Raw genomic sequence first — 21583 nt, forward strand, 5'->3', positions numbered from 1 at the left:
GTGGAAAGATGAGAAAGTATAAAACTACTGACTGTTGGAGACCAGTCACCGGTAATGGCGAGAGGCCAGTCTCCAGCGAAGGTTTGTGGGAGAGATGGGCCTAGAAGGATGAGCAGGGCCTAAAACAATCCTGAGGGCGGGCAGAAAGGGGGGAAGGAGGGAGGGCAGAAGGGCGGGATACCAGTCACACTCGACGCCACAAAACACTCCTCCTCAACTTCGACGACACTTCACGGCCTGGACCTGCTCCCAGGGCGCATGTGCAAACCCTGGCGGGGGCGAGGCGTACGATGGGCGGGACTGGGGTAAGGGATGAGTTTGGAAAAGGCAGGCTTCCTATCTGATTCAAGGTTTCCACAAGGAGCAAGAATATAATCTGCGAACGGAACTTGAAACTAAGACAGGCTGTCAGGAATATTAGGGGTTACAGAATCAAGTGTTTACAATAGCAAATGCCATGTGCCAGGTGCCTTGGAAAACAAAGATGAATTCGACATGGACTTCGACCACAGGCAGCTACAGTCTAACAGACTTCTGCAGGATTCAGAAAGATGGCAAGGGCTCACAGGAAGGTAGAAGGGATGTTGGCTCCTGTAATGTGATGGGGTAATTGTAAGAAAGTGGACTAACAACTGCGCTGGGAGAAAGTCTCGTCTTCTGGGAACTTTTCAAGTCTTGATTTTTAAAAAAAAGAAAAGAAAAAAAACCTTGAGACAGGCTTAAGTGCCAAAGTGTGTCTTTGCCTTTGCATGCGGGAGGAGAATAAATGTTAGATCTTCCTTCTCCGAGTTTCCCAGGACTTAAAAGAGGCTGCAACTAGAGGGGGGAGTCGTGGCATTGTTCACAGATCACTTCAAGGAAAAAATGAGTAACTGTTAAGAGTATAAAATGCGAGCGGTTCAAAGGCAGATAGATTAGTTTAACTTTGTTGGGGGAGGGGAGTGGTATGCGGCGGTGAGGCTTTGTGGAAACGGTGGGCGTGGAAGGATGTCTAAAACAATGCAGAGGACAGGAGCGCATGAGGCCAGTCACGGGCAGCTCCAGCAAACGGCCTTCGCAGAGATGGGCTGAGCGCCTGGCCTTGGCCCATCCCTAGGCGCAGGCGCAAATGCTGCCTGGGGGGCCCGCAGGCGGGACTAGCGCACACGTGGCGGGGGGAGGGGGAAGGAGGGTTGAAAGAACTGAGAGCAGGGGGTGGGGAGGGGCGGAACCCCGGAGTGGGAGGGCGGGGCAGGTCTCGCGAGGCCGCGCCCCGGCTCGCGCGGGCATCGAGCGCGCGGTTGTAGTTGTTCCGAGGCGGGAGAAGTCGCACTAACACCAAGAGACTTGTGTCTGCGCTCGGATGGTCATGAAGGTGCCGCAGCTGCTGCCAGCCGCGACGACTCCAGTCCCCGGCTGGAGCCGAAAGCTGCTGCTGCTGCCGCTGCTACTGTTCCTGCTGCGGGCCGGGGTTCTGCGAGGCTTGGAGGCAGAGGAGAGGCCCCGAACCCGTGAAGAGGAGTGCCACTTCTACGCAGGGGGACAAGTGTACCCGGGGGAGGCGTCCCGAGTTTCGGTAGCCGACCACTCCCTGCACCTCAGCAAAGCCAAGAGTAGGTGGTGCCCCGCCAACAGGGGTGTGGGGGTGGGTGACTGGTTGGCAGAGGGAGGCGGGAAGTGGGGAGGTCGGAGAGACATGTGTGCCCTGGTGACAGTGGCTGCCCGGGAGCCTGGCTCGGGCTGCACCTCGTGGGTTGCCTCCAGTCCCTGGGCGGGCCTGGCTCTCTCTTGGGGATGGTGGGAGGAGGGTTCTAGCTGTGAAGAAAGGGATGATTTCCACTAATCAGATTTTGGAAGAAGTAGTGGTTACCCCAAAAGCCGCAGAAAAGGGAAAGAGGGTGGCCCTGGTCCTGAGCTTGGCTGGCATTAGAGGATGTTGTGCAAACTGAAACACTTCCTCAAACATCGCGAAGTGGCTGCAGCACGTCGCATCAGTTTCCACGTACTATTTCAGGGAAGACTGTGTTGATAAGATGAATAATGACTTACAGAAAGTTTGATTAAACAGAAAAGTGGCTAAACAAAATGCTCAGGAGAGCAAACGTTTCATCTTCTTTCCCTCTTTTTAGAAGACTATTAAAAGCTTTCTTCCAAAACCCGTATAGTTAATGGGTATTCTTTGTGTCTCAGGAACGAAGAACTTATTACAAGGGTGTACCTTAGAGGTTATTTGTAGGGAAACGGGAGAGAAGGAGGTTGGAAGTAATGCGTTTGGGTTGATGATAAACCTCGTGGCAAATTCGTGCTCTGCCAATTTGGCTTTTGGTTATTTGCATTTCTATCCAGTGTACACAGCTAATGGCCACTTTCAGGAAGGACACGTCACTCAGACACTGAAAAATTGTGGCCCGCTGCATCTGGATATCAAGATTGGCCAAAAAGGAGTGGCCAACGGTTAAAGGACAGAGACTGTCCCTTGCTTTAAAGTAACCTGCTTTTCTTACAGATTATTTGGCATTCCGAACATGTGTGTTTCACTTCTGTGGTTCAGTTACACCTTGTTCTATGCCAGTATTCAATGAAAAAATTATATTTTACAATTATGAATCCTCGGTGTTAAGTAGGATGTTATGACTTGGAATAATGAGAACTGTTTTGCCTCCTTAAATGTTTACAGTTCTTTCCTACTGAAAGTTAACTACTTTTGGATTTTTGTGTTTAAAAAGCTAGTCTTGCCTTTTTAAAATCATAGTATTTCCAAGTCCTATTAGTTTTACTTGTCTGGGAAGATATTTTGAAATATGTCAGCCAGTTAAATGTTTACTGGCATTACATATATTTCCCATAAAAAAACAAATCCCATCCAAGTCTGCTCAAAAGCAAAAAAAAAACAGCAATAGATTTTCCTTTACCAAAGAACTTTTTCAAATTTTAAGTATTTCCTACATTTCTGTCACATGTACACTTATCTAGAATTAATGATACAAGGACTTTTATTCATAAAATGGAATCTTATATTCATTAAGGTCATACTTTCAAATAATTTTTAGTAACATGAAAAATTGTTCATGCCTTACTGTTTAAGTGGTAAAGATGATCCAAATTTGTATTTAAGACTGGAAGGAAAGACATCAAAATATTAAGTTAAATTAGTGGGTTATGAGAAGAAGAGATTTAAATGCTCCTTTTCTTAAATGTTCTTTATACTGCTTTGAATTTGCTAGAATCTTTGTTATATTTTTTTATAATCAGGACCTTAATAGATGCAAGGGATTGCTTTGGGAACTCCATTTATAGGTCTTAGCAAAGTAATTGCATTCTTTTTGCTCTATAAATTGATGATATTTTTTCTTTGAATTAACACTGCAATTCCTTTTATTAGTTTCAAGTATATAGTACACTGGTTAGACATTTATATAGTTTATGAAATGATCCCCCTGATTGTTCTACCTTCCCTCTGGCTCTACACATAACCATTACCTTACTGCTGACTGCATTCCCTATGCTGTGCTCCCCATTCTGGTGACCCTCTATCAACTACTAATTTGAACTTCTTTAAACCTTCACCACTTTCTCCCAGCCCCCCTCTCCTCCTCTGGCCATTGCCTGATTGTCCTCTATAATCGTGGGTCTGTTTTCTATTTGTTTTTTTTTCCTTAGATTCCACATATCAGTGAAATCATATGGTATTTATCTTTCTCTAGCTTATTTTACTCAGCATAATCACCTCTAGGTCCATCCATGTGGTTGCAAATGGTAAGATTTCATTTTTTTTAGTGGCTGAATGTTTCATTGTCTATATGAACCATAACTTCTTTATCTAGTCGTCTGTGGATGGGCATTTAGGTTGCCTCCATATCCTTGGCTATTGTAAATTGTGCTGCCATGAACATAGGTATGCATAGATCTTTACAAATTATTTTTTTGGTTTTCTTTGGGTAAATACCCAGAAGTGCAATTGCTGTGTCAAAAGGTAGATCCATTTTTAATTTTTTGAGGAACCTCCAGACTTTTCCATAGTGGCTGTACCAATTTGCAATCCCACCAGCTGCAATTCTTAAATCAAGAACCCAAAATTTCCAAGCTCAGAATTTTGATAACAAAATTTATTTTTCAGATTTGGTTTTCCCAGTATGCTAAAAATCATTAAGGCAAGTCATTGTAACAGATGATTACAATTCAAACCTCATGCTTGAGTAATATTTTCAGTAATGTATATAAAGCATATATAGTGTAGTATGCTTCTGCTAATTCTCCCTCCTGGCTTTTACCTAATCAGGTCAGATTATTTATATGAAGTAGGAAGCTGAATTAAGATAAGTAATCATTGTCTAAGGATATGCCACCGTGAACACACCCAATCCCTGCTGATCTCGAAAGCTAAGCAAGGTTGGGCCTGGTTAGTACTTGGATGGGAGACCACCTAGGAAGACCTGGTGCTGTAGGCTTTTTTTTAAAAAAAGTAATCACACGTTATGGTTTAACAGAGAAATTTATCTTCAGTTTGTGTCTCTTTTCATAGTGACCATAAATGTTGGCTATTATACAAATTGTAATAAATGTTGGCTGTTTTAAGCCTTACTTTCTAGGAACCTTAGTCAAACTTGGAAGCATATACTGACTTCAATGTATATATTAGTACAGAAAGTTTAAATGCTATCTGAATGTGTTAACAGAAGATCAAGGTATATTTGTATCAGACATGTGTGCTAGAATTACAGAATGCCCTTACAAGAGCAGCGCAAACTAAAGTTCCATCAGGTCACTTGAAACCTGTTCAAGGTGGTCTCCACTTTCAAAGCCTTCTATGAAACTAATCCAATGGTCTGGGATTTTACACTTCTGGCCTGATGTATTTGCAAATTTCCTAATCATTGAGTTTGGCCGCAGGTCCTCCCTGTGTATGTGAGAAACTGGACAAATGTTTAAATTAGTACATCCTAAAGACTGTCAGGAGAGAAAGAAACATCCAATTGTTTGACATGTAATAAGTTGTTTAACTTGGAGGGGCTATAATGAAGTGTCCAGTAGGATGTACTGCAGGTATGAAATGTACAGGGGTCTGTGAGCATGAATATAAAAAATATATATTTTCACTAACCTCCAACCAAAATTGAACATTTTCTTCCATTATAAATGTCAGCAACAAACCATGTTAGCTTCAGCAGTACTTGCTTGTACCCGTTGCCAGTAGACCCACAGATATTTTCATGTCACATGGTTGGTGCAGTTCTCTTGAAACATCACTAACACTCTTCACTATTTTGGGTAAGTTATTAGATCACTGCTAGATCTTGCATTTTTTAAATGTTATAAAATGGTACATCTATTACTACATCACCACTTTGTTTTTAATATTTTGGTAACTGCATTTCAATATAATTGGTTTTCTTCGTAATTCAGTAGCACTATTCTTGGAAGTCTTTAAGTTTCACCAGACTGCTAAAGAGTTCCAAAGGTTTAGAAGCCTTGATATTTAGTGATTTCCTAAGGCTGTCTTTCTGTCATCCCACCGACTTTCTCAGTGTTATAAAACACCCTATATTTTTCTTTTTTAGTTTCCAAGCCAGCTCCTTATTGGGAAGGAACAGCTGTGATAAATGGAGAATTTAAGGAGCTCAAGTTAACTGATTATCGTGGAAAATACCTGGTTTTTTTCTTCTACCCACTTGATTTGTAAGTAATACATAGGAGCTAGTAAAACCTCAATTATCAATCATTAAGAACATCAAATAGTTAGAAATATTTTATTTAGTTCTTGGTTCTCAAAGGCAAGTTGAGATGAAGAATTTTTCCAAGAAGGTAACATCTACCACATATTTCAGCATCATAACCCACTGACCCCAATACTTCATACTTATGTTTACATAATGTTAATCATTAGAGAAAAATACAATTATATTCGTTAAGCTATACCTACTAAGACAAGAAAATGGAATGACAGTATTTTAGAATGCATTTAATAGCAAGACTTATGCCACAAATCTATTTAATGTATCCCCATCAAATAGAAAATTAATAAGCCCTTTCTTCTAGTGATGCCATTGAACTTTAGTTTTACTATCTTGTTCTTTGCTGCATCTGTTGCTTTCCTGTGATTTGAACATTTTCCTGAAAATACTGCATATGCTTAACAAATAATGCCTATTAATATAAATTATAGTTACTGTGGGGGGGGTTCCTCTTTAACTCTGTGACAGTGAGCACTTTTGTAGGTAAATAGTTGACTCAGGGTAACTTTAGTCACTTCAGGGATTTAATTTTGAGTGTTTTTCAAATTCCACGAAAGTAAGAAGATACCAAAAAGAGAGTTATCCAAACTTTTACATCTTTTCTATTTGAATATATTTTTTAGTTACAAGAAGTAGGTAGAAGATTCTTCTATCTTTGCCACTGTAAAGTCCTTTTTCTGTTAGGACTAATCTAGAACTATGTAAATAAAATTTCAACTTGCAAGGAGGATATACTTAAACTCATCACTATAGATTGTCTCTAGGCCAAGGGTCAACAAACTTTCTGTACAGGGTCAGACAGTAAATACTTTAGTCTTATGGTGATCTCTGTTCCTACTCAACTTCACTTTGTAACACAAAAACAGACATACATAATACATACGCAAATGAGTTTTATGTTCCACTGAAAGTTTATTTACAAAAAATAAGATAGGCTAGATTTGGCCTGTGGACTGAAGTTTGCTGACCCCTACTCTAATCCAAATAGGAATAATTCCCATAAAAATTAGTATATTGCAACTAAAACAAGTCATAAATATGCGTAATGCATAGTCTTTAAGTTAGTGAGAACTTGCTTCTTTCTAGTCAATTTTACTGTGGCTTGACTAGCTAAAATGTTTAATATACTTTAATTTCTAATAGAAACCAGAAGTTGAAATGTTAGTATATAAAAATTACAGGCCTTTTAAATTCATGTTGTTATAAAACCAAAAAGTTAACACATATACAGAATATCACACTAAACTGAATTTTGAAATTAGTCTAACAGCAAACAAATATGCTCTGTTTCTCCAGTGTTAAAATTCCATAATTAATAAGACATCTCTAATTAGAGTATGATGTTAGCAGTGGTCTTCTAGGTCAAGGAACTATGATAGCCTTCTTTCTGTCACTTCTGTGGAATGCCGGACTGGATCTGGTTAGAGAAGGAAAAATTCTGGGGCATTTGCCAGTCTGCAAGGATGAAGGTCACAAACATAACCCTTCAGTTTTCTGCCAGAACTTATTCTCTGTCCTCACTAAGAAGTTGGGCTAGTGTGTCACTAGACAGCATTTCTTGGGATAAAAGGAGGCAGGTGCTAACCATTCCTACCTTTTGGAAAATATTAAAAATACATACTATGGCCCAGGTTTCCAGGGACATAATCTAGATTAGAGCTGTCTGCTTGCATATGACAGTCCTCTCCTTGAACAACTGAAACATCTGAGAAGCCTATATTGAGCTGTGGTAGAAACTTGTCCCCTAAATCTACATTTTTCAAACTTTCTTGACCATGACACACAGTAAGAAATGAATTTTTCATTGCCACCCAGTACACTTAAACATACAAACAGGGCAACATTCAGTCTGTATGCACCAGTAAAGCCAATGCTATACTGAAATACTGAAAAACTTCCATACCAGATGATAAATAGCCCCTTTCCCAACCCCCTCCCTAAGTTGCCCCTTCTACCTGGTCCTTTTCAGAAACCTCCAGTGCTAAGGCCAAATTTGAGTTAAGGTTGTTAAATATTTTTGTATCAGTCCTGAAGACACACACATGCACTTGTATGTACATATCTTTCATAATTTATAAATGATGTGCTCTCCTATTTTCTATTTCACTTTTTTTAAATGTTGATTGAAACTCAGTAAATTGGCATAAATAGTTCCTACCACAGTTTGAAAAATACTACACTTAGATAATAGTCTCTAAACATGCCCTTCTGACAACAGGAGTGGAACACAAGGTGGAAGAGGAGGGAGCGGGTGGGAGAGCATTTCCTCACGTCCAAAATAAAGATACATGCATCTAACTCATAGAGCTAGTATAGGAATGTAAAAGAAAATAGTGAAATAATGTAACATGTGTGTAGATCCTTTGAAAGCTATAAAGCACTATGTAAAGTATTATTAAATAAAAGCTAATAAAATGGGGAGAGGTGCTGCCATAAGGGAGAAGGGAACATTGGTTGGCCACTGATCTATTAAATGTAAAAATAAGGTTTATTGAGGTATAATTTGGAAATCTGTAATATACATCTATTAAATTGTGTTTGATCAAATGACAGTCTTAAACTACTTTATCTTGAGAAGGTTCATATATAAAATTGTTCTTGATATACATTCTAATATACTAAAGGTGTTTGTAAGAACTAACTCATTTAAAACTTCACATATATGCATATTTTGAGAATACTGAATATATTTTTTTTATTTTCAGCACTTTTGTGTGTCCAACTGAAATTATCGCCTTTGGTGACAGAATTGAAGAATTCAGATCTATAAACACTGAAGTGGTAGCATGCTCTGTCGATTCACAATTTACTCATTTGGCCTGGTCAGTATCTTATACATATTTGTAGGGGAAAGAATGGATTTACTCTTAAATTATGGGCAGACAAGTCTTAACATGATAGGAATATAGTTATTTATCAAACAATCCAGGAGATTTATCTGAGAGCTGCTAGTTCAATGAAGCTATGGTAAAAATGCTTAAGGATTTTATAGGACATTTCAAAATTATAGGGAAGAAGTCAGTGCAAAAGATATGATATCCATAGCAAATACCCATTGAATTGTGTGGTTACTTTATTATGACAAATTGGGTAACCTTAATCTTGAGGAAAAAAATATTTAAAATACCATTTCTCTGTTACACAGTTGTCTAGTATTAAGTTAAATTCAAAATCTCTTTTATAATTACTTTCCAAGAAGCAATGATTTTTTAATTTTAGAAATAATTTTTAATTCATTGTTCCACCTACTTAATTGCAAATAATTACAAATTAAAAAGACAAGGGATGCCAATTTTTCCCTGTCCGACTGGCCAAGAGTTCAAATATTGAAAACTTTCATCCTATGATGACGAAGGCGAGAAGAAATGGCACTCATACACACAGTTTGTTCAGCATTTCTAGAGAGCAGTTAGGCAACATGTTCCAAAATTTTAAATGTGTGTGTTGGTGTGAGTTTTTAATCACGTCAACAATTTTGTGCACAAAATTTTATGCACAACAAACTGTTCAGAATTATATTGGTTTTCAGATTACTTAGTTCATTAAAGTAAATTCAAGTTTTTCTCCATTTATAGATATACACACATATAAATAAATATATGTGCATGTATATGAATATATAACTAAAATTTTAATTGGTTCAGGAACTACAATTTATCTTAAGTATTTTAAAATGCAGTTATGTTTTTTTATTTCCTTTAAGTATCTCAATTTTCAGACACAACTTCCCAAGAACTTAAGTTATTCTTATGAATCTAAGAAAACAGATACAGTGTGTCTTAAGTCCTTTTAAAATGTTTCCTTACTATTTATAAACTGAATAAAATTTCAAATTACACATTTTAAATCGGAATCACAAAGTAAATCTGTTGCTCTAATATGTCAGATTCCCTTAAACATTATAAATAACTACAAATAAAATATAAATACAAATATAAAATACAAATATGTACTGATTATTTCTTAATATAAAAATATTAAAACTATGGGTTTAATTTGCTTCATCACTTCTATAGTAATTCTAAATCACAGGATTAAAACACAAATCCACTAAGGAAAAAGTTATATCATCCCAAATAATTTGGGATTGCTTTCCCAAGGAATTTTTGGGGATACATTCTCAGCTGGATAGTTTTCATATTAACTAGAGATTTCTACTTGGATGTCAGAACTGGCTGTAGACATAGAAAGCTGTATTTCCCTGTTTTCTAGTTGCTCTGTCAGTGCCCTGCAATTGGGGTACCAGTCCACATACCCTGGTTTCAAGTTAAGGAATACTTAAATCTGAAGACTGTTGTGTCTAAGATTATATCTAACTTCCTATGCTGCTGCAAGTGGACTTTGCATTCCTTTGTCAGAATATTAATATCACCCAGTTGTATTCTGCCTACCTGTCAAGGCATTGCCTTATGATCACAATTCTAAGGTTATACTTAAGACAATGCATGTATCCTTTGATCCATCAATTCCACTTCTAAGAACTAATCAGACAAGTACACAAAGTTGACAATGCAATATGATATATGTCTCCATATTTAGTATTTAAAGAATATGAATATATTGTTGAGGGATGCAGGTAAGAAAATAGAACATATATTAGCCTGTGTGTTTTTTTTAGAGAAAGAACATGTATGTTGTCTGTTTGTTCATGTGTGTGCATATGCAAAGAAAGAGTACTGACTGTTTCGATATGTGGTATTTACTTAATTCTGAGAGGTAAATGTTGTTTGTTACAGGATTAATACTCCTCGAAGACAAGGAGGACTTGGGTCAATAAAGATTCCACTTCTCTCAGATTTGACCCATCAGATCTCAAAGGACTATGGTGTATATCTGGAGGACTCAGGCCACACTCTTAGGTACCTTTTAGTGGTTTTACATTATGACAAATCCAAATATATTTGTAATCCTCCTTGAAATGGAGTTAGAAGATACAAGGTTTGATCAAGAAATATTATTTGCTCTATTTGCAAAAATGTCATAGATATTGTCATAGGTAATTGGTTAGTACCTTTCTTAAACTATGTGAGTGTCAGACTGTTAGAGCTGGAAGATTATTTAGAGGTCTTTGACCAACCCTGTCATTTTGTCAATAAACAGATTCACAGAGTTCCATGAACTTAGCCAAAGTTGTATAATCAGTTAATGGCAAAGCACAGACTTGAACCCATGTCCCCAAACTCCCTGTCCATTTCTTTCTCTTCTCCAAACTGACACCAATAATGGTTTTTCTAAATATAAGTATCAAAGTATTCAGCAAACCTGTGTCTTTGTAGTGGGGAAAATTGAGAAAATATTTTACCTGATAGCTCTCACAGGGTTACTTGAGCTAATAAATGCTAATAGAATTCTTTGTAGAAGAAAAAAAGTCAATTTTAGCTTAAACCAGTTGTAATTTTATTATAGTTATGTTATTGATTTGCTTTGCTTTGCTTTGCAATACTATTTCTTTTTCTAATGTTTTATGTGAAAGTGTTAGTATTTTATAATCCTGTTTTTAAATAAGTTTTATTGAGATATTTCATTATACAACTCACCCAATATAAAGCATACGATTCAATATTTTTAGTATATTCAGGGAGTTGTGCAACCACCACCACAATCGATTTTAGAATATTTTCATTACCCCAAAAGAAACTCACACCTAGGAGCAGTTACTTTCCCTTTTCCCCAATTTTCTGGCTTCCATGCCTGCCTGTCTTCTTTATTTAATCTCTTGTTTTAGTGAAGCACATCTTCATAACTTCCTAGTAAAAGGTCATTGGAAGATAAAATGGTTGAGACCTTCTGAGTCAGAAATTTTTATTCTGCTCACATGTTAATTGATAATTTGGCTGGGTATAGAATTCTAGATTGAAAGAGATTCTCCTGCAAACATTTGAAACCATTACCCTGCTACATTTAGCTTCTGGGGTTGTTACTGCGATGTCTGTTGACATTTCAATTATTTATTTTTTATAAGAATGACCTATCTCTTCTCTGTGGAAGACACATACATACATATTACACCAAGTATAGCAAATGTCTTAGTCTCAAAGTGTACCAAAGAAGCAGTTCACAAAATTAAAACAGAAAACTGAAGCTGGAATTCTACCAAAGAAAAGGCAGATTTGTTTTTGTGTATGGATATTGATATGAGGTATGTTACAGAGGCAAACTCAGAATTTCAGATCAGGCTCACCTCAGAACAGACTTGATCACCATTGACAACAGTTTTCAATTATAAAAGTAGCTACATGAAAGAACACCCATATGAATAATAATTAACAGTTTTGCCCAAATTTGGCGGGTCTATCTGGCCCAAGGAGAGTAAGCCCTAATTAGTTCAGACATTAAGTTGTTCATTCAAAAACTATTGTAGGATAAGCAGGAATACCTTAGTAACGTTTAATGTAATTATGAAATAAGATTTCATGGAATAGATATGTAATTGCATATATTTCTATTAAAAACATATCTCATCATTATTTATAATAGTTGTACACAAGCAGTTAGCCCCAGTACCTGAGATCTTTTTCTAATCCAAAGTATTAAAATCCATATTGACTTAAATAGACAATAAAGTCCTTCTAAAATTTCTGTTTATCTCTAGTCTACTTTAACTCTTATAATGCCACCTCTATCTCAATAACAGGTCTCTTTTTTTTTATCAAACTACATTATTCCCTAGGCCATAGAAGTGAATCACACATATGGAGATTTAGAGGGAACAGTAACTTAGCTTATATTGGTGAACTTGTTTTTTTTTCACCACTGAAAAAGGAAATATAAAGACATTCTAAACAGCCAGTGATGAGCAAGATGGATCAATCATTCCTTCATCCAAAAGAAGACTTTGCTATGTAGTTTGATCATTTCATTTAAGGTGCAGTAAAATCCCAAACCTAGTAGAAATGAAGATTATCATACAAAGAGAACATCTTTTTGCAAAACCCTTAGAACATGCCCATGGCAACTGAGAGAATGCAAAGATATCTACTGTGACCCCACACACACAAATTATATGACCCCGGGAAACACTAGGTGCATGTCCCTCCAGACATTTCATAGACAAAAAGAAAACTTTAAAGCTACAATTTAGCAATGATAATCCCAAATTATATAGTAGATAAGTGTGGGTATTGAGGGTGTGTACATGTGTACATACCAGTCAGGTAGGTAGTGTGTTGTTGGTTCAGTATAACAATGCTTCTGTGCGGATGGTACAGGGATTCACGTTAACTAATATTTGTCTTAAATTAGGTGAAATGGCCTTACCTCTGCCATTCTTGTGCTTTACAGAGGTCTCTTCATTATCGATGACAAAGGAATCCTGAGACAGATTACTCTGAATGACCTTCCTGTGGGTAGATCAGTGGATGAGACACTTCGTTTGGTTCAAGCATTTCAGTACACTGACAAACATGGAGAAGGTACCCTTGTCTTCTAAACATCATAGGCTTTTGATTTTTTAGTTTGAGAGAGCAGCATAATTAACTTGGTTTCCTATCCTAAAAGTAATTTGGATGGTTCCAAAGTCTTCTGATTGCAAATTATTAGCCAATCTTTTTAGCAGATCAAATTATTTAAAGTCTTTTTAACAAAGTATCACTAATACAGTCTACATACTGAATAAGATACAAAAATATTCATTTGGATAGAAAAAAGTTTCTGCTACGGCAATTTTTTAAATTGTTTCTATAAACTTAAAATTTGCCAATCTGGCAATATGTAGTAATGTAAGTTGTATTTGCATGTTTATATTATTTGATTTATATTTTTTGCCTCAAGGTAAGTCAATAATCCTCAAGGTTATTAAGTATCACACTAGTAATCTATTAGTTCATCCTTTCATTCCCAAGTTTTTGCAGTAGCTAAATGGAAAAGGTCAGATTTTACTAGAAATAGAACATATGTTTAATATTCCTTTCAAAAGTATAACTCAGAACCTGGGTCAGGATGCATTCTAAGTCAAAGGGATATCCTTTCTGAATAGTTTTAAAGCCTCTTGACATACAGCAAACCATAACATCGGTATAAAATACTGTAGAAAATAGCAAATAAGCTTATTGTAAGTTTATGTAAATTTGGAGAAATTTTTGCCATGCAAAATTTTTGCTAAATTTCCAAACTTTCCAACTTTATTAGAGGATCACTAGGTTTGGTTTCTTACATTGTAACTGGAACTAAACATAACTGGCAAAAAATGAAAATAGATTAGCTGCCTGCTGATAAGCTCCATGACTAAAATTCCTTGGTGCAAGCAGGCAAGCTAACAGAAGGTAAGTGTTCAGTGGCCTAGAAATATTCTCATTGATATAGGCTGTATTTTGTTTCAAATGGAAAAAGAAAAGCCAAGAGTTGCTGAAGAGAACTGAACTTTGTTTTTAAACTATCTTTTGCTAATTTTTGTTCCTTTCAGTCTGCCCTGCTGGCTGGAAACCTGGTAGTGAAACAGTAAGTCGAACTAATCTTTGTATTAAGGGGATGGCTGGGGCCAAAGAAGAATGCCAACCTTATGATAAGCTTTCCTTGTAATAATACTGTCTCGATTTTGTAAATGAAGTTAACAAACATTGCTAGGCAAAAATCAGAAGAGTATGGGCATTCTTTAAACTATAGGAAGAGTAGCAAAAACTAGAGAAAGCAGAAGATGGGACTTCATGCTATGAATTTTAAAGCCAAGTATCCAGAGAAATAAACCACTAAAAACAAAAGAAAGGGAACAGTGAAGACCTGGTAGAATAAATTCAGAGCTCTCAGAGATCATATATGGAATTTCTTCCTATACTATGGGCAAAGAAAAGTCACAAGCAAAACCTTTCTATATACAGTAAAAACCTTTTGAGAAAATCTGGCTTAATTAAGACTGAAGCTAATGATTGTCTCCTTATAATTTGAAGGAAAAAACTATTGAAACAGGTACATTCTCTCATTTAGGGGGGCTGTGTAATTTATAGACAATCCCCGAAGTAGTGTCTGGCCAAAATACAATTTGGGAACTTATGTGAACCTTTTTTAATTAACATGTTATCTTCTAAAAATCAAGAGTTTTACACAAACTGTAGTTATGAAATTGAAAAATACTAGAGCATTAGAGGAAGAAATCATCTTAGGATAAAAGAAAAATATAGACTCCTAAGACTTTCTTAGCAAACAAAAAAAAGAAAAGTACCATTGCCCATAGACAATGAGAGGTAGAAATTCACTGTGTACGCTCACTCAGATTAGGTAAAGTAACACTGGTTTTGAACCAGTTTTTGATGGGTTTGCAAAACAGCTTTGTCCTTGTGGGTTAAAGTTAATATTACAATACAAACTTACTCACCTCTACATAGATCTGATGGATCTCAAAGGGGATTTGAAGTTAGACATCAAAGTAGTACTTTGAGCACTAAGTACTTTAAATTATAAATTAGTCATTAGGTTAGTTTATAATTATTGACACTTACAGAGAGAAATATGAATCAGATACTATAGGCATCACCTGAGAAGCCTTAAAAAGCATTTTTGGATAGGTCTTGGTCTTCAAGCCAGGGGCACCTCCCCCTGGAGCTGTAGCAAAAGCAACAGTACTGATGAATAATGTCACCATCAATCACAGACACGTGCTGAGATCAGCAAGAGCTCCCAAGAAGTACAAATTAACAATGAAAGGTATTATAGGGTGAGGATTTTACATTTCTGAAAACATATTAACTATCCATTTGATTAACGGGGGAAGAGCGAGGGGCACAAAACCCCTTTGAGAATCTGATCAAAACCATGGATTCTCCCTGCAGAAAAATGCACATGTGTTATCATATACTGCGTTTGGACATTCTTTTTTTATTCTCAGCTTTACTAATGTATAATTGATAAATAGAATTGTATATATTTATTTAAAGTGTACAATGTGATTGGACATATGCATACATTGTGAAATGATTAGTACAATTAGATTAATTAACAAATGTATTACCTCACATAGTTACCTTTTTCTGTGTATGGGAGGAAGGCTTAAGATTTACTCTTGGCAAATTTCAAGTATACAAAACAGTATTACATCATGTTAGACATTAGATCCCCAGAAGTTACTCTTCTTGAAACTGAAGGCATGCACCCTTTGATCAGCATCTCCCCATTTCCCCCATTTATGCAACCACCATCTACTATTTCTATGGGCATTCTTCCTACAGACATTTCTTGAGCACTTGCTGTCTGGTGACTATTCAAACAATAGCCAGAAGGTATTTATTAGGGAACACTATAGCCAAAGTCCTTGCCCTCGAATTACATTCTAATTTTATTTTTGTTGTTATGTTTTTTTACTTTTTAATTCCCCACCCCTTCACCCCCACTTCCACCCCTGACCTATGGATGTCGCCTTCTCCCTTTTTTAAGAACTGGATCTCTGAAGGCAGGGTATCTCTCCCCACACGCTCGTGGCATGTACCCAGGGCCTGGCACACTTAGGGCATGGTCCATGGCTCCGCCTGGGGCACAGATCCAGGACCTTCTGTGCGTAAAGCAGATGTGCTAACCACTACACTATGGAGCCACCCCACATTCTAATTTTATGTTGTGGCAAATGCTTCAGAAACAGGTTGATAGGAGTGAGTTGGTAAGAGAGTGCGTGGGGTGGGGATAAAGTGGTCAGGAGAGACTTCTAAGAAGACACTTGAGTTGAAACGTTGAGTGAAGAGGAAGCCAGGCATGCACAGAGCAGTGCAGAAAGAACAGCAAGGGCAGAGGCCAAGGCAGGGACCAACTTAACCAGCTCCGGGAACAGAAAGGGGGCTGGCGGCAGGAATAGAGTGAGCTCTGAGCAATGGGGTAGGAATGCCAGTGTCCCATGACATGGAACACTGGGGTACAGTGAACTAGCTGAGCCATGTGGAGTCACTGGTGACCATAGTGAGGGCAGAAAGCAGTTTGGAGTGGTTTGAGTATGGGGGTGAGGGCAGGATAAGGAAAAGGAGATGAAGTATGAACTAGTTCAAGAAATACAGCCATGAAGGGGAGAAGGAAAGAAAGTAGCTGGAAAGGGGGGGTGGGTGTAGGATCAGAAAAGGTTTGGAGGTGGTGTTTCTTTGAAGATAGATGAAGTTTTCATGTTTCCCTCACTTCTCCCCTGTATATTGTGCAGGTCTCCCCAATTTGTCTCCCTGGCCTCAAGCTTCTCTCCAACGCATGTCATTCAGTACTCACAGGACAAAGTCTAGATACTGGGCACAGCCTTTGAGCCTTCGCATTCTTTGTCTTCATAAGTGTTTCCTGAGTTACCTTCCCTGTGGTTCTTGCTCGCATGCTGTGCTCCCACCAGGTCACCTGACCCATTTTCCCCCAAAACAAGCCCTGCTTTTTTCAGACCTTTGTGCCTTTTCTCAAGTCTTTCTAGAACCTGGAATACCTGTCCCCTTTTCTAAATTCTACTCCTTTTTCAAGATCAACGTAAATGCCAGCCCCACTCTGTGACCATCCGTAATGCCATCTCAGCCTCCATTGAGTCACATAGCTGGCATCATACACAGTCATATTGTACATTGCATCAAATATTGTGTACACAGACATCTTCCCCACGAGCCTCAAAGGCATGAACTTCAGTAGTTACCACTGCCCAGCATACTTTGAACACAAAGTTATTCCATAAGTAGCTGGAAATTGAATTTAAATGCAGAGAAATCATAAATTAGCGAAGACAGAAAACTCAAAGAGATGCCTAAAAAACTAGGTTGTTTATACTGAAGAAAAATTCAGAAGAAAATGCATATAGAACTATCGTAAGCTGATTACAAGAACTTTCTTACATGTAAGGATAGATGCACTTTATCTGTAACTATCAAGTAACAGTTAATGTGAGGTCAATTTACATGGAAATTTCAAAGAAGTCTAGTAGGTTTCTAAGGCTGTGATGCTTTAGTAGAGAGCGTTGTTTTGTTCAGAGTATTTGTTCAGTCACTAAATAGTTATTGAAGGTATACTTCATGTTGTATTTGAGTTTGTTTGTTTGTTCTTTTTACTTTGCAGTTTGAAAGTAAAGTTTGCATTCTGGACCTCCAAAAAATCCATTTGAACACACTGCCCCCTTTTCAAGTTGTTATGACATACCAACATTTCAGCAGATGATTTAGAAATACATTAACATCTGTAGCCATGCTCTCTTAATGTTTGGTTTAATTAGATCAAACCTGAAGATGCCATGAAAGCCTGGTGGCCAAGAGAAGAGCTGTAAGTAAATTTGGGGGTGCTTGAATACAGATGTTAATTTATTAACAATTTATTTGCCTTTTGGCACAGCTGAGATTAGTAGGTAGGACAAATCCAGTTTTTCCTATATACATATGATATAATTTGGCACCCAAAAAGTATCTTCTTTAGTCAAGAGATAGGCAAGTAATGTTGGAAAACCAATGACATACTTTGGCTTTTAAAATGAATAATTTGCATTTTTCTTTTAACAGATAATCCCAGATCCAGCTGGAAAACTGAAGTATTTCGATAAACTGAACTGAAAAATACTTCACGTTATGATGCTCGAACGTTCTCAATAAAGTTCACCGTTTTACCACATTGCGTTGCAGTAGTAATTTCTTGGTGAATATAAGAATCCATTTTAGAGTCCAAAGATATTTAATGTTCAGATTAGACACTAATCCCAAAAGATAGGCAAGTTATTCTCTTTCCAAAATAAGAAATATCAAATTGACTCAAACTAGTAACAACAATAACAACTAACATCTGCATAGTACATGCCATGTGCCAGGTGTTATACCAGGCAAGTTAGGACCGTTATTTAATCCTCACAGCAACTGTGAGTTCTTTATTTATAGGCAAGGAAACTGAAGCTCAGATAAGCTACTCACCCAGAGTCACAGCTAGCTTCCAAAGGTAGAATCAGACCTTGATCCTAAACAGGCTTATTCTAGTTTCTGGGCTCTTAACACTCCACTGTAGCTACCCTTCTACACCTTTTAGGGTGGCAGGAAAGGACAGGTTGTGAGCAGTCACCTTCCACAGTGTCTGGTAGAGACAGCTGACTCCAGAGTCCACTGCTCTGTACAACATAAAGTCCTCTGGACCACACACACACCCCTTCTCTAAATTCATGTTTACAACTTGTACCAAATTTACAAGTAACAACTTACATGTTTATCTTTAGTTTAAGAAGTGAAAGTTGAATCCCTGAATATATATATCGTTAGCTCTTAACAAATGACCATATATAAAGCTCAACTCCAGGGCTACTTCATGACCTCATTTGCCACCCCAATACAACAGTGACCGTAGTAATCATCTACAAATGTGCCATGTAGTTAAGGGACCTGATACCCAAGAGAATTTGCCTCATCCTGTCTGCTGTGCTAACCCATCTCATCACTCTGGGGGAAGCCATCACTAGAACTAAGGGTATTACGGGCCTGGCTGAAACTCTGTCTTAAATAGCAGATGGTTAGTGACAGGCATTTGGACCTGGACAGAGGACTCCCAACTGCCATTTATAACCCTTTGCTACAAAAAATTATGTTCTAAATGCTAGCTTACAGTCAAAATTCTAAAAGCTAAACTCTTAATACAGTTGAAGACTGGTAGTACTTTGGTGCTGAAACAGGCCTGTGACCATCTTGTCACTACTTCCAATACAACTAGAATCCTGTTCTCAGATTTCCTCTTTCCAATCTGAAAAGTATACACTTTTTATTTATGGAACAAGCCTGTATCTTGATTAATAGTTTCCATTCTATGGAGCTTTCTTCTAACCTCGTGTTCATTTTACATAAGTTTACAGGGAAAAAAGTTATTTTTAGATACATTTGAAATGGCCAGTCAATATTTCATTCAACATTCAGCAACTATTGATCACCTAAACACTTGGCATATATCAGTGACAAAAGACATTTTCCTGCCCTCAAGGAACTTAGTATTTAATTACTAAAGCAGGTATTGATAGTGTAGTAGTTTCTGAGGGTCTACAAAAAAGTGGAAATATATCCAGACTCACCACTTTCATATTAATTGGGTAATGTAAATACCCATGAATAGAAGAGCATCAAATATACTCAGAGCCTTTTATAAACTAGTCCTTCAGAGAGCTGACTTCTGAAAGCCTACAGGTCCAAAGTTTACTCTAAAGATAGATGATCTCATGTGGACATTTACAGAAGACTGGATGAAGACTGTCCAGGAAGGATTGTCCCCTGCCCTAATAGAAAAGATGGGCCCTGGGCCTGACCAGGACGCACCCACAGAAGACCTATTCCTTGAATATGTGGGCCTACAATAATCTAGAGCAGTGCTTCTCACCCAGGGACAGTTTGCCTCCAGGGAACATGGTAATGTCTAGAGATGTTTTTGGCTCTCACACCTGTGGGAGTGCAACTGGCATTTAGTGGATAGAGGCCAATGGGGCTGTGAATCATCCTCCAATGGACAAGATAGCCCCACAACAAAGACTTAACTGGCCCAAGATGTCAATAGTGAGTGGTAAGGCTGAAAAAACCCCTCTCTAGAGACAGCTGTCCACAGACGGAGGTGGAGACTGGCTTAGTTTAGTAGCTGCCTCTACAGGAGGACAGACCACACCATGACAGTAGGCACTTATCCAAAGTAGGTCAAGAGGTGACTTGAAGTTTCTATGAAACACACAGGAAATCTTTTCAGTGTGTGTACATCTGTAATTCCATGCTTCTCCCTCCAATTTCTGATCTGTTGACTCCCAGTTAAGTCTTGCCAGCACCTTGAGCTTTCCAGTGATGATGATGGACTGTTCTTCCAGAGATTTCTTAGTCCCCAGACTCTCATGCAAAGATCCAGTCCTCACTCCCATCATTTCTTCTCCATCCAAGGGCATATCTAATCCTACATCCTAAATTTTCCATCTGTCGGTAGACTTCCAGGTTGTTATGGTTTATTCTCAAATACATTAATGCCATTTGACTATCTAATGATATTTTTGTACCTTAAGCCCCCGCATTTGATATCATGGAATGCATCCTTATATTTCATTACCCTTGAACTTTCTGAGAATGCTGTCACTGAAATATCTTTGAATAGTTATTAGTATATGAATGTGATAAAATGTATTTCAGATAAACAGCTCATAAAAGTCTCCATGTCAGCAGAAAGATATATGTTTGTGTGTGTACACATATATATCCATAACACATATATACACACTTCTATAAACGCATTAAAATTTTTACCTAGCTTTTCAAAGGAAAGAAAAATGTTTAGCATAGTTATGATATAGTTAGTCTTAGCAAAGCAACTTTTATCAAGTCCATTATTAACATAATAACACAACTTTGGCATAATGCTGTACACTTCTGTAAAAACCTAAAAATAGTTTTAAAGATCCACCTTCCTGAGACTTAACCTTACCAGTTTTTAAATGAACAAATTCAAAAGCCAAGTCAAATACTCAAAGTCACCTAAATCACACATTTGTTCATATAGAAATACTACCTACACCATGTACAAGGTAGTTTGCAAGACAATATAGATAAAAAGATATGACAATCTGTTCCCTCAAGAAGCCCAGTCTCCCAAATGAGAGCAGCAATATGATGTAATAAGTGCTAAAAACAATGTGGTGGCTCCAAGGTGACCATGAGCAACTACAAGGAAAGACTGGAATGAGGGAAGGTGTCACAGAGGAGGGGAGTGTAAGTCCATCTCCTACTCCTCCACTAAAGGCTCTATCACCAGAAGTGCACCATTTTTATATAAAAAGATAGTACTTGTGACCCAACCTCAAGAGACAGAGCACTGACTGGTTTTTCTCTCTCATGATAATCTTACTAGGAGATGGCATATACTTTAGAGTTGATTGGCCAAAGTTAGGGATCCACCATGCGGCCAAAGTTAGACGGAAGGTAAAAATTGAATCTACAGGCGTGATTTCGTTAACTTCT

The 21583-nt window shown here is 37.6% G+C and overlaps 1 protein-coding gene and 1 pseudogene across 3 annotated transcripts; both read left to right on the top strand.

The window, feature by feature from the left end:
- The first annotated feature begins 1252 nt into the window (after positions 1-1252).
- Positions 1253-18255, top strand: PRDX4 (peroxiredoxin 4). Of its 3 annotated transcripts, XM_016136935.2 has the most exons (8): positions 1254-1592; positions 5538-5655; positions 8417-8533; positions 10448-10570; positions 12993-13123; positions 14113-14147; positions 17854-17900; positions 18134-18255. In XM_016136935.2, the coding sequence occupies exons 1-8, from the start codon at positions 1343-1345 to the stop codon at positions 18135-18137; spliced, it is 825 nt and encodes a 274-aa protein (XP_015992421.1). In that variant the 5' UTR covers positions 1254-1342; the 3' UTR covers positions 18138-18255. The 3 variants fall into 3 exon arrangements, with proteins under 3 accessions (XP_015992419.1, XP_015992421.1, XP_015992420.1); XM_016136933.2 differs by lacking the exons at positions 17854-17900; positions 18134-18255 and adding an exon at positions 17700-17845 and having other exon boundaries at positions 1253-1592; XM_016136934.2 differs by lacking the exon at positions 17854-17900 and having other exon boundaries at positions 1256-1592; positions 18134-18242.
- Positions 4309-4427, top strand: LOC118608375 (annotated as a pseudogene).
- Positions 18256-21583: the final 3328 nt, after the last annotated feature.

This window comes from Rousettus aegyptiacus, unplaced genomic scaffold (assembly GCF_014176215.1).
Source record: "Rousettus aegyptiacus isolate mRouAeg1 unplaced genomic scaffold, mRouAeg1.p scaffold_m13_p_9, whole genome shotgun sequence".
Classification (NCBI taxonomy): domain Eukaryota; kingdom Metazoa; phylum Chordata; class Mammalia; order Chiroptera; family Pteropodidae; genus Rousettus; species Rousettus aegyptiacus.